Genomic DNA, 12,412 nt, shown 5'->3' on the forward strand with positions numbered 1-12,412 from the left:
TTTTTCTTTTTTTCTAAGATAAACTAGAAACTATTCTTATTGAATATTGTAAAATAAGCCTTCCAAAGAAATAGTGGAGCCCAAATGGAATCCCTTCTGCTAGAAGGTTTCTAGTTTATTTGAACCCTCTCTGGATATAAACATGTATTCATGCTAAACTGAGGGGGTGTAAGGAATGTCATATTTTTGACATGGTTTTGCTTTTAGTCATAGGTTGTGGTGCATTATTATTTTCCTTCTATAGACAAACTGTCTAAATTTATTTATAGGGTCATGTTAGTCGGGACATATCCGTATGCCCCACGTTTGAATGGATCTCCACTTTACAATTGTTTTCTCTTGTGTGTCAAGTGGCGCCCCACGCACCCCACGATTGGTCCTGAGAGAAGAAGCTGGACAGCTTTCAGAATGTAGTTATGCAAAAACCCCTATAGCAACAAAACAAACCTGAACGTGTTAGTCTTTGACATTGAGGTGTGTATGATTATTGTCCGATCATTGAATTGAACTAACCCTGCCTTTCACAAGAGCTATAGTGCATTTCGATCAGGTCGCAGCAGCACAGGATAAGCTAGTAAAGTATGTTCCCACCTCAGACCGGATTAATCCAGTTTGCTCAGCAAATTCTTTCATCTCAGTCACTGAGGTTTTACTGTTATATGTCGGCTTCTCCACTCATTTCTGTATTCTTGTAGAACTCTGTCAAATTCAAGGCAAAAACGAATTCATTACGCATGCCACTGAGAAGAAATCGACCAACCAGCAGTTTGAGCTTTTCAGGTATCGTTTCTCTCCTTTGAAATTCTTCATATTCGTTCAGAATCTATTGTTCATTTTTGTCTTCACTGATTCTTAAGTTGGCTTCTTTGTTCTCGATTATTACCTCACTCCAGATTTTATCAAAACACCCACGATTTGATTTTATACAAGACTAGTTATGTCCTGTCCGAGGGCACTCTTCAGCTCACAGAGGGACACATCAGGTTTAATGGGCAGCAGTTGTTTTTCTTTTATGCTCGGTTTGACATCGCTGTACAACCCAGGATTATGTTTATGATATTGCTTTGACACGATATGCACACTGCAGATGGAAATACAAGGTTTGAGATTGTCGTGTTTCTGTCTCCAAGTAGCATCGGAAGTGTTCCCGGTTGTCTTGTCTATGCCGAACAGGCAGAAGGGAGCAACCGGTGACTTGTTGATGCAAAATAAGCAATCTGGATTGAGCCCATCACTTTTGTGACCTGAGAGGTGTCACCCTGTGCTGTCCTGACTACTGCCTGCTGCTGCTGCTGTTGCTGCTGTATTTCTGAATACAGATTCACCATTCCGTTTGGTTGGGGGAGGGGGGGTTGATGTGTTGTTAAATGCAGGGCAGCCCAGTTGGGAGGGGGAGGGAGGGGGGGAGGGGGGGGGGGGGGGGGCGTATGAGAAATGTTTGGTTTTTTTGGGGTTTTTTCTGCTCTATCAAATAATAATAAAACTAATTTTAACCCCTCCGTCATGACTGGGTGACATTTATTCACTGTGGTTCAGCCCCGTTGAGCTGCAGGGAGATGTTTTGAAGTTTCTGAACTTTTCGCCCACTTTAACTCGGGTAATCCTGCACACAGCAAGTCAAGCATTCCTTTACCTGCCGGGGCCTTTCTGTGTGGACTTTGCATGTTCTCTCTGTGTGCTTGTGGGTTTTTTCCGGATACTCCAGCTTCTCTCAATTTAAGTTTGTGTGTTTGCTTTATGACCGACTGGTGGCGTGTCCGACGTGCACGCTGCCTGAATCGACTCCAACCCTAAACTGTACAAAGCGCCATGGAAATAACGCAGACTGAAAATGCACTATTATCACAATTAATGGCAAATCAGTTTCTCAAGCAGTATCAAAAGCAGACCCGATGCCTGTTCTTAACTTGGTATGCACATGGTCTAAAATAGCCAATTAAAGTTTGTATTCATCGTTTCCTGTTTTTATGTTCTGTTATAAAAACCAGAATCAATGAAAAAATTCTGCAAATCTCCAAATATATTCTACACAATAAAAATGCAGAAACAGTTGTGGAGTTAAACTCGACGAGGGAGAGCGGAGAAGATGGTAAAAAGATTTGTTTGAACGAGTGAAACATGTTTATACTAGAGATCTCAAATTCTGACGTGGTACCCATATTTATCTGTTATATATGACATACACTTAGACTTTGACTACACCTTTTATGTAAATGAATGTCAAATACAAAGACGTATGTTGTTACAACCTACCTCAGTACCGGGGTGAGCTGGAGCATTCCTTGATGATGGATGCAAAAATTTAATTATGCTTAAAAAAAGACCCACATTAATATGTGTGTGCATGCAGGCACTTCAGTGAGACTATAAAATAAACAAAAAAAGTATAGGTAAAATACAATAAAAGTAAATATAATAAATATAGATAACATAAAATAAAAAATAAAGTACGAACTGGTGTGTGATGTGTGTGTCTTCTCAATCAACAAACTACTGAACAGCTGCACTGAGTACTTGGTAAGTACTAAAAGGCATTTAAAAAGTTGACCTGTCTATTGAGCAATAAACAAAACACTTTTAAACTATCTTTTTAAGGTGCGGAAGTACTTAGGCAATTTGCGTAGTTACTTACTAAGGCATAAAACACGATTAATTAGATAGGTACTTGTAGCAAATGTAGTTTTTTTTTTTTTTTAAGCGTTTAGCTTCACAGCTGGCACAGATGCAACCCATCAAATAAACTCCAGAAACTACTACTTGAGGTTGTGTAAGTGACACAATTATATCTACAACACAATGTTTCGCACTATTCAAAAATAGTACGCCCCAAAAAATTGTTTTACGGGCTCCAGAACAATTTTCAACTCATTAGTGGGCAAGGACTGTATTGAGGACACGGCCACAGCTAGTTTCTGAATAGTCAATTTCGAAGAGTGTTACAACCTGATTTACAATCATCCCTGGTCTCCTCTAAAGTCTGAAACTTTGTGTATATTTGATTGAATTAAAACAACAACAAACAGGATCCGTAATGAGATTCAGGCTGACAAGGAACAATAGGAAGTGCTTCTGTTAATCCAATCAGGAGGAACTCTTACCAAGGACACTACCACCACTGGAAATAATGGATCCATCAAAAAAATAAATAAAAATGCTTGCAAAAGCTGTCAGAGATAACTCAAGAGATAAATCAAGTAAAATGATCTTTACTGAAATATTGTATGGACAAATGAAATTAAAGTAACCTGTAGTTATTTGAGAATAGTGGAAAAACAAAGTGCGTAGCTGCTTGTTTTACTGGATGAACTGGATAAAACAAAGGGACAAGTGAAACCCGAAGTCAGATGAAGAATTAAAAAAGAAAAATCAAGTCGTAGGCACACATTCAGCGGGGACAGGCCTGCTTTAAAAATACTGACTCAACGACTTTGGAATCGTGTCAGAATTTTGATGAGCAGAGAAGAACTGAGTCTAGACCACAGATGAAAAGTGGACTTCATAACAGGATAATGATGGTAGTAATGAGCACAGGCCTACCACAGAGCAGCACGAAAAAAAAACCAAAAAAAAACCGATGAATGGATAATGCAAATAGACTTTCCTTTTCCCTAAAAATGTTGCCATTAAATGTTGATGATTGGTCAACATTAACTCCTTAGGCCACGGCCAGACTTTGTCATCCAAATAGCATCTTTGATTAGATAGATAGATAGATAGATAGATAGATAGATGAAACCAGATAAACGTATTTTAGTATTTACCCTGATAGATTGTAACCAAGAGAATAAAACATTTGTTTCTCCAAATATTCTCCAACGTATGGCTGCAGGGGGTTGGAATTTATAACTGATAACTATGAGCACAACGTTGCCCGTCCGTAACACAGAAACACCAATTCACTTTATACACATGTCTTTGTTCAGTGGGACAAAATCTCAGTACAAAACTGCCGATAAAGTCACTCAAGAAAAGGTAGGAACGTATTTGCAGTGCAACGGTCACTTTTCAAACCCTTTTGAATTGCCATGGTGCTCACACTTGTTTGCAGTCAATCTTTTATAGGAATCAAGTCATACATTTGTTGAATTTTGCCTGGACTGGTGACTCCTGTGCCATTTTAGTCCATTGTGTGCAAGGCAAGCCAAGGCAAGGCAAATTTATTTCTAAAGCACCACTCAAACACAGGGCGATTCACAGTGCTTTACAAAGAAATACCGGAAAGTACAGAAATACAGAAAAGCTTTACAAAGAAATAAAAAAAAAAAAAATTAATAAAAGAAATACACTAAAACAAATAATGAAGAATCTTAGTGCTGTGCAGTTCAACAGCCTTCATTCGATATAAGCATAACAGTTTTTGTTTTATTCCACACTTTTAAAAATTAAGAATATAATTTGAAATTATAGGTTTTGGAGTCGTTTTGAATTTTTCTTTAAAGGGTTATCATATATAAGTTATACAGTTAGTTCTTGGATTAAAACGCTTGTATATGTTAGAAATGCTCAGACACAGCTTGGCCGTCAGATTATGAAGATTATGTATTTTGTGGCCCTATTCACTGTGTTTAAAGTTGCCCGTTCTTGCTGACGTCGATATTCAATTCATTACTTTCCCCAGGTCTTTGCTGCTTCTCCTGCAGTTCTATATTTCAACCCATAGGGGGCAGACGACCACAACATTCACGGCACCTGTCCGCCTTCGTTTTCTTCCATTGATAAACAAACAGTTACTCCTGAGGGCTGCTTTCATCCTGATCAGAGGACTTTCTGTGTGAGCAGAGGTGTGATGGCTTTGCCATGAAGTCAGGGCGAACTGGAGAGAGAAAAACAAAGTCATTATCTTTTAAAAACCTCACCAATGAGCTTCAGGATCTCATTATGAAAAACGCTCACAAGCGTGCGTGTACTGCATGCTTACATATTTACGTCTCTCTGAGTGTTTCTTCTTCAGTTGCCCTAAAATCCATATGACGCTCATTTGCAACCCCTTCTGGTTTTCAGGCCCTGCTCGTCACACCTTTGGGGGTCTCTGGGTTGTTATTATAGTTTTGTCATCATGTGGAAGCTGTTTGTGATTCCCTTGAGTGTTTCCTCTCTCTGCTCCTCGATCTGGATTCTACATCAAGGGATCTGTGTGTGTGTGTGTGTGTGTGTGTGTGTGTGTGTGTGTGTGTGTGTGTGTGTGTGTGTGTGTGTGTGTGTGTGTGTGTGTGTGTGTGTGTGTGCGTGTGCGTGTGTGTGCGTGCGTGCGCGCGCGCGCGCGCCCATGAGCCTGGCAGCCTGAGCCAATCAGCCTGCGAGCACCGCGCCTCCCGATTGTTAATTGGCTGGATTTCCCAGCGAGCGCAGCTGATCCACAGAGCCAGCTGGTTTTATCAGAGGAACGAGCCGGAGCCACAGTTGGGGGGGCGACAAGAGGCAGAACGGAGAGGAAAAGGAGAGGAGACAGAGGCTGTGTGAGACACAGGCGAGGTTCAGAGTGTGTAGTAGCCAGTAATTACCTTCCCTGCGCCTGAGCCAATCCGGAGCAGCAGAGGGAGCGATCCAGAGAAGAGGAGGCACATTTCTATTCTCCCGTCTTCTTTCCCAGGCAGACCGCGTGTTTACCGAGTCAGAGCCGGGCAGAAGGAAGCTCAGAGGTATTTGTTGGACTGACACAGCCTGTCCCTCTCTCACATTTTGCAAAGGTGCGCTGGGTGAAAACAGATGGAGAAGATGAACCACAGCTCGGCCGAGGCGGAGGCTGAAACCATAGAACCACTGCGTTTCCTCAGGTGAGCCCCCCTAAAGCACTCCCGTTGTGTTGTCTGCTCTCCTCTTCTGAAGTGTTCCTTCTTTGCCAGACTCCATCACAGTTGCCAGTTCTCATGGCAGCTCTAAAATCAATGTTCATGTGAGAAAGTAATAAAAAAAAAAAAGATTTAGAGTGAAAGAGCCAGAAATCTTAACAGAAACCTTCTGGTTCACATTTAGAATTTGAAATGTGAAACTTAATAATGACATCAGGGGTTTATGATGAGAGAAATCAATTATTTTAAAGACTACTAGTGATGATGATAGTGATAGTTGTGGGCTTACTGGTTACCTGCAGAAACAACTCCATCTGCCCCAGGTAACTGGCGCTCTGATGTGTCAGTCTTGAATTTCCCTCATTACTTTGTTCCACTCCACTGAAGCCTCAAATTGAATTACAAATACGGGCTATTATTGAGATTAGGCGGCCTGTGTTTAATTTGGCATTATCAGGATATATATTAGCTGAGCATCTTATGATTCAGTGTCTTTGAGGATGAGATGTCTAATCGTTTCATTATGCAGTCAAGTATTATTGTGGCTCTGGAGCCCCACTTTGACTTCCTGAGTGACACAATAATTGGAGATGGGGGGGGAAAGAGATGCGTTTATGTGTGATGTCATCTGCTTATACGTGACACGAGCACAAAACAAATATAAAGAGGTTTTCCATACCCTAAACACAAGACACTGAAATGCGCAGGTATGGATTACTGTGTGGGTGAACTTCAGATTGACAATCTTTGGGTCTTCAGGGCAAATGAGTCTTAATTTGTGTGTGTGTGTGTGTGATCAAACTTGTGACTCATGCACACACACAAAGCAAGCATCTCATATATGAACCTTCCCTCCGAGAACAACCTCTGAAGTTTAATTAGATTCGCAGATCACAACAACTTTAGTGGGAGTAAGAAACGACCTAATTTGATGTTTCAATCTTGTTAACAGCTGCATGAGGGATAGATGGCTCATTTAATACAGAAACTGCAAGTTGTATAGCTTACTATAATCAAATTACAGCTGAACCAGCTTCACAGTGAAAATTGTACTTTACAACTACACGAATAACAATAAGTTGTTCTTCATCGACTTCTCTAAGTTGAGGCTCCACAGAGTTCAACACTGTTATCTGGTTAACTGCTGAATTGTTTGCTCTTTTTACAATGTGAACACAGCGCAGCACATTTCCATATGGGCCTGATTGTGCAGCCTCGAACTGCAATCTGTGGCTAAAATTATGGGACGGCAGAGCGAGTAAATAACACACACATGCATGCCCAGTCACACATCACGGTGCATATCGGACCCCTTTGACAGACTCAAAATGGTGTTAAATTCTACAGTGCGGTGACAGGATTAGTATGTGAATGCATGAATGCTTTCTGGCCTCGCTGTATTTGTCTCTTTGCTAATCTACTATAAATGGGCCGTGTTGTTGCTCAGGAGGAAACACTTCCATGCTCAACCTCTCATTCCATGCATTTCATATAGGATTATGCGCTCAGCCGAGCCTAGACAGATGGCCTCTTCCTTTTCTCTTGATCATTCATAAATATAAATCATTTTGTGGGTCTCAGCTGGCGTGTGCACGCAGATTCAGTAGAAATGTTCATATTTTACCTCTATTGTACCTCTAACGTAATACTCACAGTCACATTCATGAACTTATCTGCACAAATCTTCTGACCATAGGTATTTTTTTCACTGTTGACGTTAAATACCAAGTTGCATTTAATAGGCCTATTCTGAGAGCCCTGTTTTGCCGTCCTAAATAACGCATGTAATTGCACTCTGCATTTGCATTCTCCTCCTTGTGTGTTGACATCCCAGCTGCTGAAGCTGGCAGATTAACTATCACCCAAGAGGCTTCATCCCAGTCGTCAACCTCTCTGATCTCTGCTGCTTGACAGAAGCTGGCTGGTTGTCAATTAAAGCTCCCATGTACTATTGTGGGAGTAACTGATTACACAGCCACTATCATAATTGGGGTGTGTATATATATTCATTGCGTACACGTACTGTACGGGTGGACTTATGTGGCCTTCATGCTTGTAATTTGACTCCCTTTCTGAATTACACCAGTGGGTCACAATTCACCCTCATTTATATCGTTACTAATCAAGTAAATAGCTGACAAGCAGCTGGTACAGCGAGTCATTAAAACAGAAGCTCGGAGAGGATTTTGTGAACAAACCGTGGTTGGATGGAGATAATTGGTATTTGGCACCGTAAGCTTCGTGACTCAGAGGCTCCCAGGACAGTCGTGTGATAGAGCTCCTCCAAGAGCTGATATAATTAAATAGAAAATTTAAGTAAGGCACTGTGCCAGAAGCAGATATGAGGCCATTAAGCCCATGCATCATATTGTCAATATGTGACTGTCCTGCTGTTTTTAGGGTAAAAATGGGTGCAACTGGCAGACGATCACAATTGACTCCGAGCGGGACTCATTTTACACACAGCTACTTTCTCAGATTTTCAAATTAAAGAAACTAAACGCATAAAGGCATTGCAGCCACATGACATGCATCACTGATTCTTAAAACGAGCTTCTCTGTTTCATTCACTTCTTGTAAAGTAACAAATGGCACCACGTTCTTGTGAATAAATGTCTCCTGACGTTAAAGCAGCGCTACCTCTTTTTGCAGTGCCGCCTGAGGCGTCTGATAACCCGCAAATGTTGGCAGTGGTTCTGAGCTTGGCGAGGTCTTGGTCTTGGATCTGGCGCAGTTGTTTGTTTGTTTGTTACCTTGTGTTCCTTCTGAAAGTTCAGACGAGTGAATGCAGAGGGCAAACATTTTCCCTCTATGTTTGTTTTATTCGGGCAGAGGGTGTCTCATGAGCAGGTATCGCAGCAAGGGTGAGAGCTGAAAATACTTTTGTACAAAAGCCTGAATGTTTCCCAAGCTACCGTGGATCTGGCTGCTGTATTAAGTGGCCATTTCTTTCTTTCTCTCTCGGTGAAAAGAGGGGTGAAAAAAAATGTCTCGGTGACGAGCAATATCGGTGTGTAAAATATCTCAATTGGCTTAATTGATTTCGTCATTACTAAGCTGACATTAATGGACTATTTTCTTCGATGTATTTATTGTCTTTCTGCCCAACCCCATCTAAAGCCTGCAGTCACACGGCAAACTGTCTGACTATCCTGAGATGCATTTCTGTCTGTTCATTCGCTTCCTCTGCCTACCTACTGTATCTTCCAGAGCTTCTGCTGGTATGTCAAGCTGTCTGAATATAACGGCTTCGTAACAATGAACATCGGGCTCATTGTCATTCCTTTGGCTTCCTTGTCAGGTTTCACTTCCCTGTCATTAATTCCCATGTTGGAGACTTCATTTGTCTGTGTGACAGCTCGGGGCATTTATCAATGGGTCAAATGTAATGATTGGATCCAGAGAGGTGAAGGGACGACGCGTTGTGTGGCGATCATCCTTCCTTGCGTTTGAGCCTGATCAGCTGTAAGAGTCCTCCATTTGACCTCCGCCTGAAAAAGCCGACATGCAGGAGGAAAAGTCGGGCTGAGAGGTGAAGTACGATCCGTGCTCGTGCACGATTTTCAGCCACTTATTAGATCCACAGTAATCTTTGCTTCGTAAGTGATGTTGCACTGGGGGAAGTGTGAGCGAAAGGAATTACAGAAGTAACCGGAGTGCTGTGAAAGTGCGTTCACCAAATGGATTTTATTGCCTTGAGCTCATAGTTTGAAGTGCAGGTTGTATTGGATTACTTTTAGGTGTGATGTGTTTATATTGAGCAAACTTTACGTATTTATTTTTTAATTAAGACAAATCTATATCTGATAATCAGGGCTAAGTCGCTGTTTTTCACAAGTGCTAATCAGTCACACAATCATAGAACTTAATTTATTGCAAACAGAACCTAGAACACCATTCGATGCTCATAAAGCATAGAGAGGTTATGATGTTATTGTGAAATCATGTCAGCCAAACCATCTCCCTTCCATCAGGGTTGTACGAGTGATCTTTATCCATGGAGCACTTTTCACAAATCGAAATGAAGAACAAAGTGCTTTACAGGTTAGAAACGCTTCCTTCTACCACCGACATGTTGCCTTGTCCCTCCACCCTTCACATTCCTCCCATCTTCTACAAATCCCTCAGTATGATTAAAGAATCATTTTCAAAAAATCTTTTACTTCAGTGATTTTCCCAGTGAGGCGGCCATCGAGCAGCCATAACGACAAGATGATAAAAAAAATGAGAATATGAGGTGATGAGAAAACTCCTGCTTGTACCTTCTGAGCTTCTTAGCTTTCCACTAATCTTTTTTGCAGGTCAGACTAGCAATCTTAGCGGCTATCAATCGACTCACTTCAAAATAGATTAAAACATGAGCTATATTTGCTTATTTAAAAAAAAATGAGGCCTGTTATGCAGTTAGTGGACTGTGCGTGTGTTTTTTAAAAAAACATTTTTTATTCAGACATGGAGAACTAAATCTTTTCTGTCTAAGGCCCCGTTTACACGACAACGAATACGAGTGTATCCGCAAAACTTTCTTCACTTTTGGGGGGTCCGTTTACACGACACGTGTGTGCAGATCCATTGTATCTGCAAAGTTTTTATACCGGCTCCCAAGGTGGAAAGATTCACGGTCTCAGTAGTTTAATCTTTGAGACTCTCCCCCGATAGCATCCGATGCGTCATCAGTCCATATGGATGTCGGATTCTCTCCATTTTCTTCACGTTCATAGTGTATTGTTCTCTGCACACGTCTGTGTGGTTTCATTTCAAAATCAAGCAACAGCGCCCCCCCCGTGGCCCGGCATACTAACTACATCCTTGTCAGTGTGTCCGCTGCTGCAGGGTAAACGCGCTCCCTTTGTTTTTAACAGATTAGGTGTTGTCAGGTGAAGCGTTGTCGAGTAAACGGGGCCTAAGCTGCGAAAACCTTACAGGAGCCTCGCACATCGGGGGACAGTGATGAGCTGAGTGGTATCGCTCATCCACACAAGCTGTGAGTCAGTGTTTGAAGGGGACTGCCGCCTCTCATAGGCAGGGGGCTTCAGGTGGAAAGAAACACTGTGAGCCATTCTGCTAAATTGAACATGGGCTGAGGCTGATGGCAGAGTTTGCAGTTTCACGTGTACTGAGCCACAAACCAATGATTTGGACAAATTGTGTAAGATGTATCATCACTTATTAGCTGTAAGAGTCAGAATATGATTCAAAACAATTTTAGGCACGTTAAAAAAAAAAAAAGTTTGAGATTTGTGTTTGTGGTAGTTTGACGTGCTCGTTTGGCCTCAGCTCAGCACACTGCAGATTCAGGTTTGAATTAGTCTCCCTGCAGCAGGCTTTTGTTAATGAACACAGGAGAGCCAAAATGGCACCCTGCTCATTATGTTCACATTGAAAATCATTTAAGGACTTCAGATGTTAAGGCATGTTGGAGAGAATTACTCTTCCCAAGGTGCTAATTTATGTTTTTATGAAACGTACTCCCTAGAAGGGTTTACATAAAAGGGAAGTATAAAATGTAATCTTGCTTCTTTCGCCATTTGATTTCAGGAGAGACGTGAGCAGAGTGAAAAGTTAAACACTTACCGCGGACCCAAATGATAGGGTGAGGGCAGTTTGCTTATCCTTACTCGGAGTGATAAGGCAAATACAATAAATTACTATGCAAACAGCAGCAGTTGCACCTGGATGCACAAACACACAAACGAGAGAGACACGGCACCCATAATTCGAAGACGGTCCATATGCAGTATATTGCTTTAAGGGTCAAACCATTTGAGCTCTATTTTAGCAAGCCTATTATCACTTTTCCTCCTTTATGTCACCAGCGTGAGTTTGACATTTTTTGCACGTGTCAATCTGTATTCTTGTGATAGGAAACGGCCTGCATGTGGGAGCACAGCAGCGTACTTTGACGTTCCACCTCAACTATAATCACTTTCCTATCTTTTCCTCACGTCTGATAACTGTATGATACAGTAAGAGGCCGAGTAGTGTGTGTGTGTGTGTGTGTGTGTGTGTGTGTGTGTGTGTGTGTGTGTGTGTGTGTGTGTGTGTGTGTGTGTGTGTGTGTGTGTGTGTGTGTGTGTGTGTGTGTGTGTGTGTGTGTGTGTGTGTGTGTGTGTGTGTGTGTGTGTGTGTGTGTGTGTGTGTGTGTGTGTGTGTGTGTGTGTGTGTGTGTGTGTGTGTGTGTGTGTGTGTGTGTGTGTGTGTGTGTGTGTGTGTGTGTGTGTGTGTGTGTGTGTGTGTGTGTGTGTGTGTGTGTGTGTGTGTGTGTGTGTGTGTGTGTGTGTGTGTGTGTGTGTGTGTGTTCGGGCGCCAGAGAGCAAATTTTAATGGTGAGCTTCTCTCCTGCTCTTTATTAAATGAGAAGCAGCTCTGAACATCTTGTCCTTCAAAATGTCCCTTCATTTGCTTGTGCCCCTCGGTTCTCCTCCTCTTCCACTCTGAAACACCGGGCCCTGATGAGAACTCACCAGAATTGGAGCTGGTTATGGAGGAGGAATGCCGTGTGGGGGTCGGTCCTTTTGAGGTGTCGCAGTCCAACAGAAACGGAGGTCATTTAATATTCTTCCTTCACTTCTCAAGGATGCTCATGCGAGTGTGTGTGATTGTGTGTTTGTGTATGTTTATTC

General features: G+C 42.0%; 1 protein-coding gene across 1 annotated transcript in view; it reads left to right on the forward strand.

Annotated features, from left to right (window-relative positions):
* The first annotated feature begins 631 nt into the window (after nucleotides 1-631).
* Nucleotides 632-12,412, forward strand: part of yjefn3 (YjeF N-terminal domain containing 3) — a 57,802-nt gene continuing 46,021 nt past the window's right edge. The window contains exons 1-2 of the mRNA XM_080473899.1: nucleotides 632-780; nucleotides 5,688-5,774. Coding sequence (XP_080330025.1) covers nucleotides 5,707-5,774 — 68 coding nt within the window. The 5' untranslated portion in view covers nucleotides 632-780; nucleotides 5,688-5,706. The remainder of the gene's footprint in view (nucleotides 781-5,687; nucleotides 5,775-12,412) is intronic.

The sequence above is a fragment of the Lipophrys pholis genome (assembly GCF_963383615.2).
Source record: "Lipophrys pholis genome assembly, chromosome: 10".
NCBI lineage: Eukaryota > Metazoa > Chordata > Actinopteri > Blenniiformes > Blenniidae > Lipophrys > Lipophrys pholis.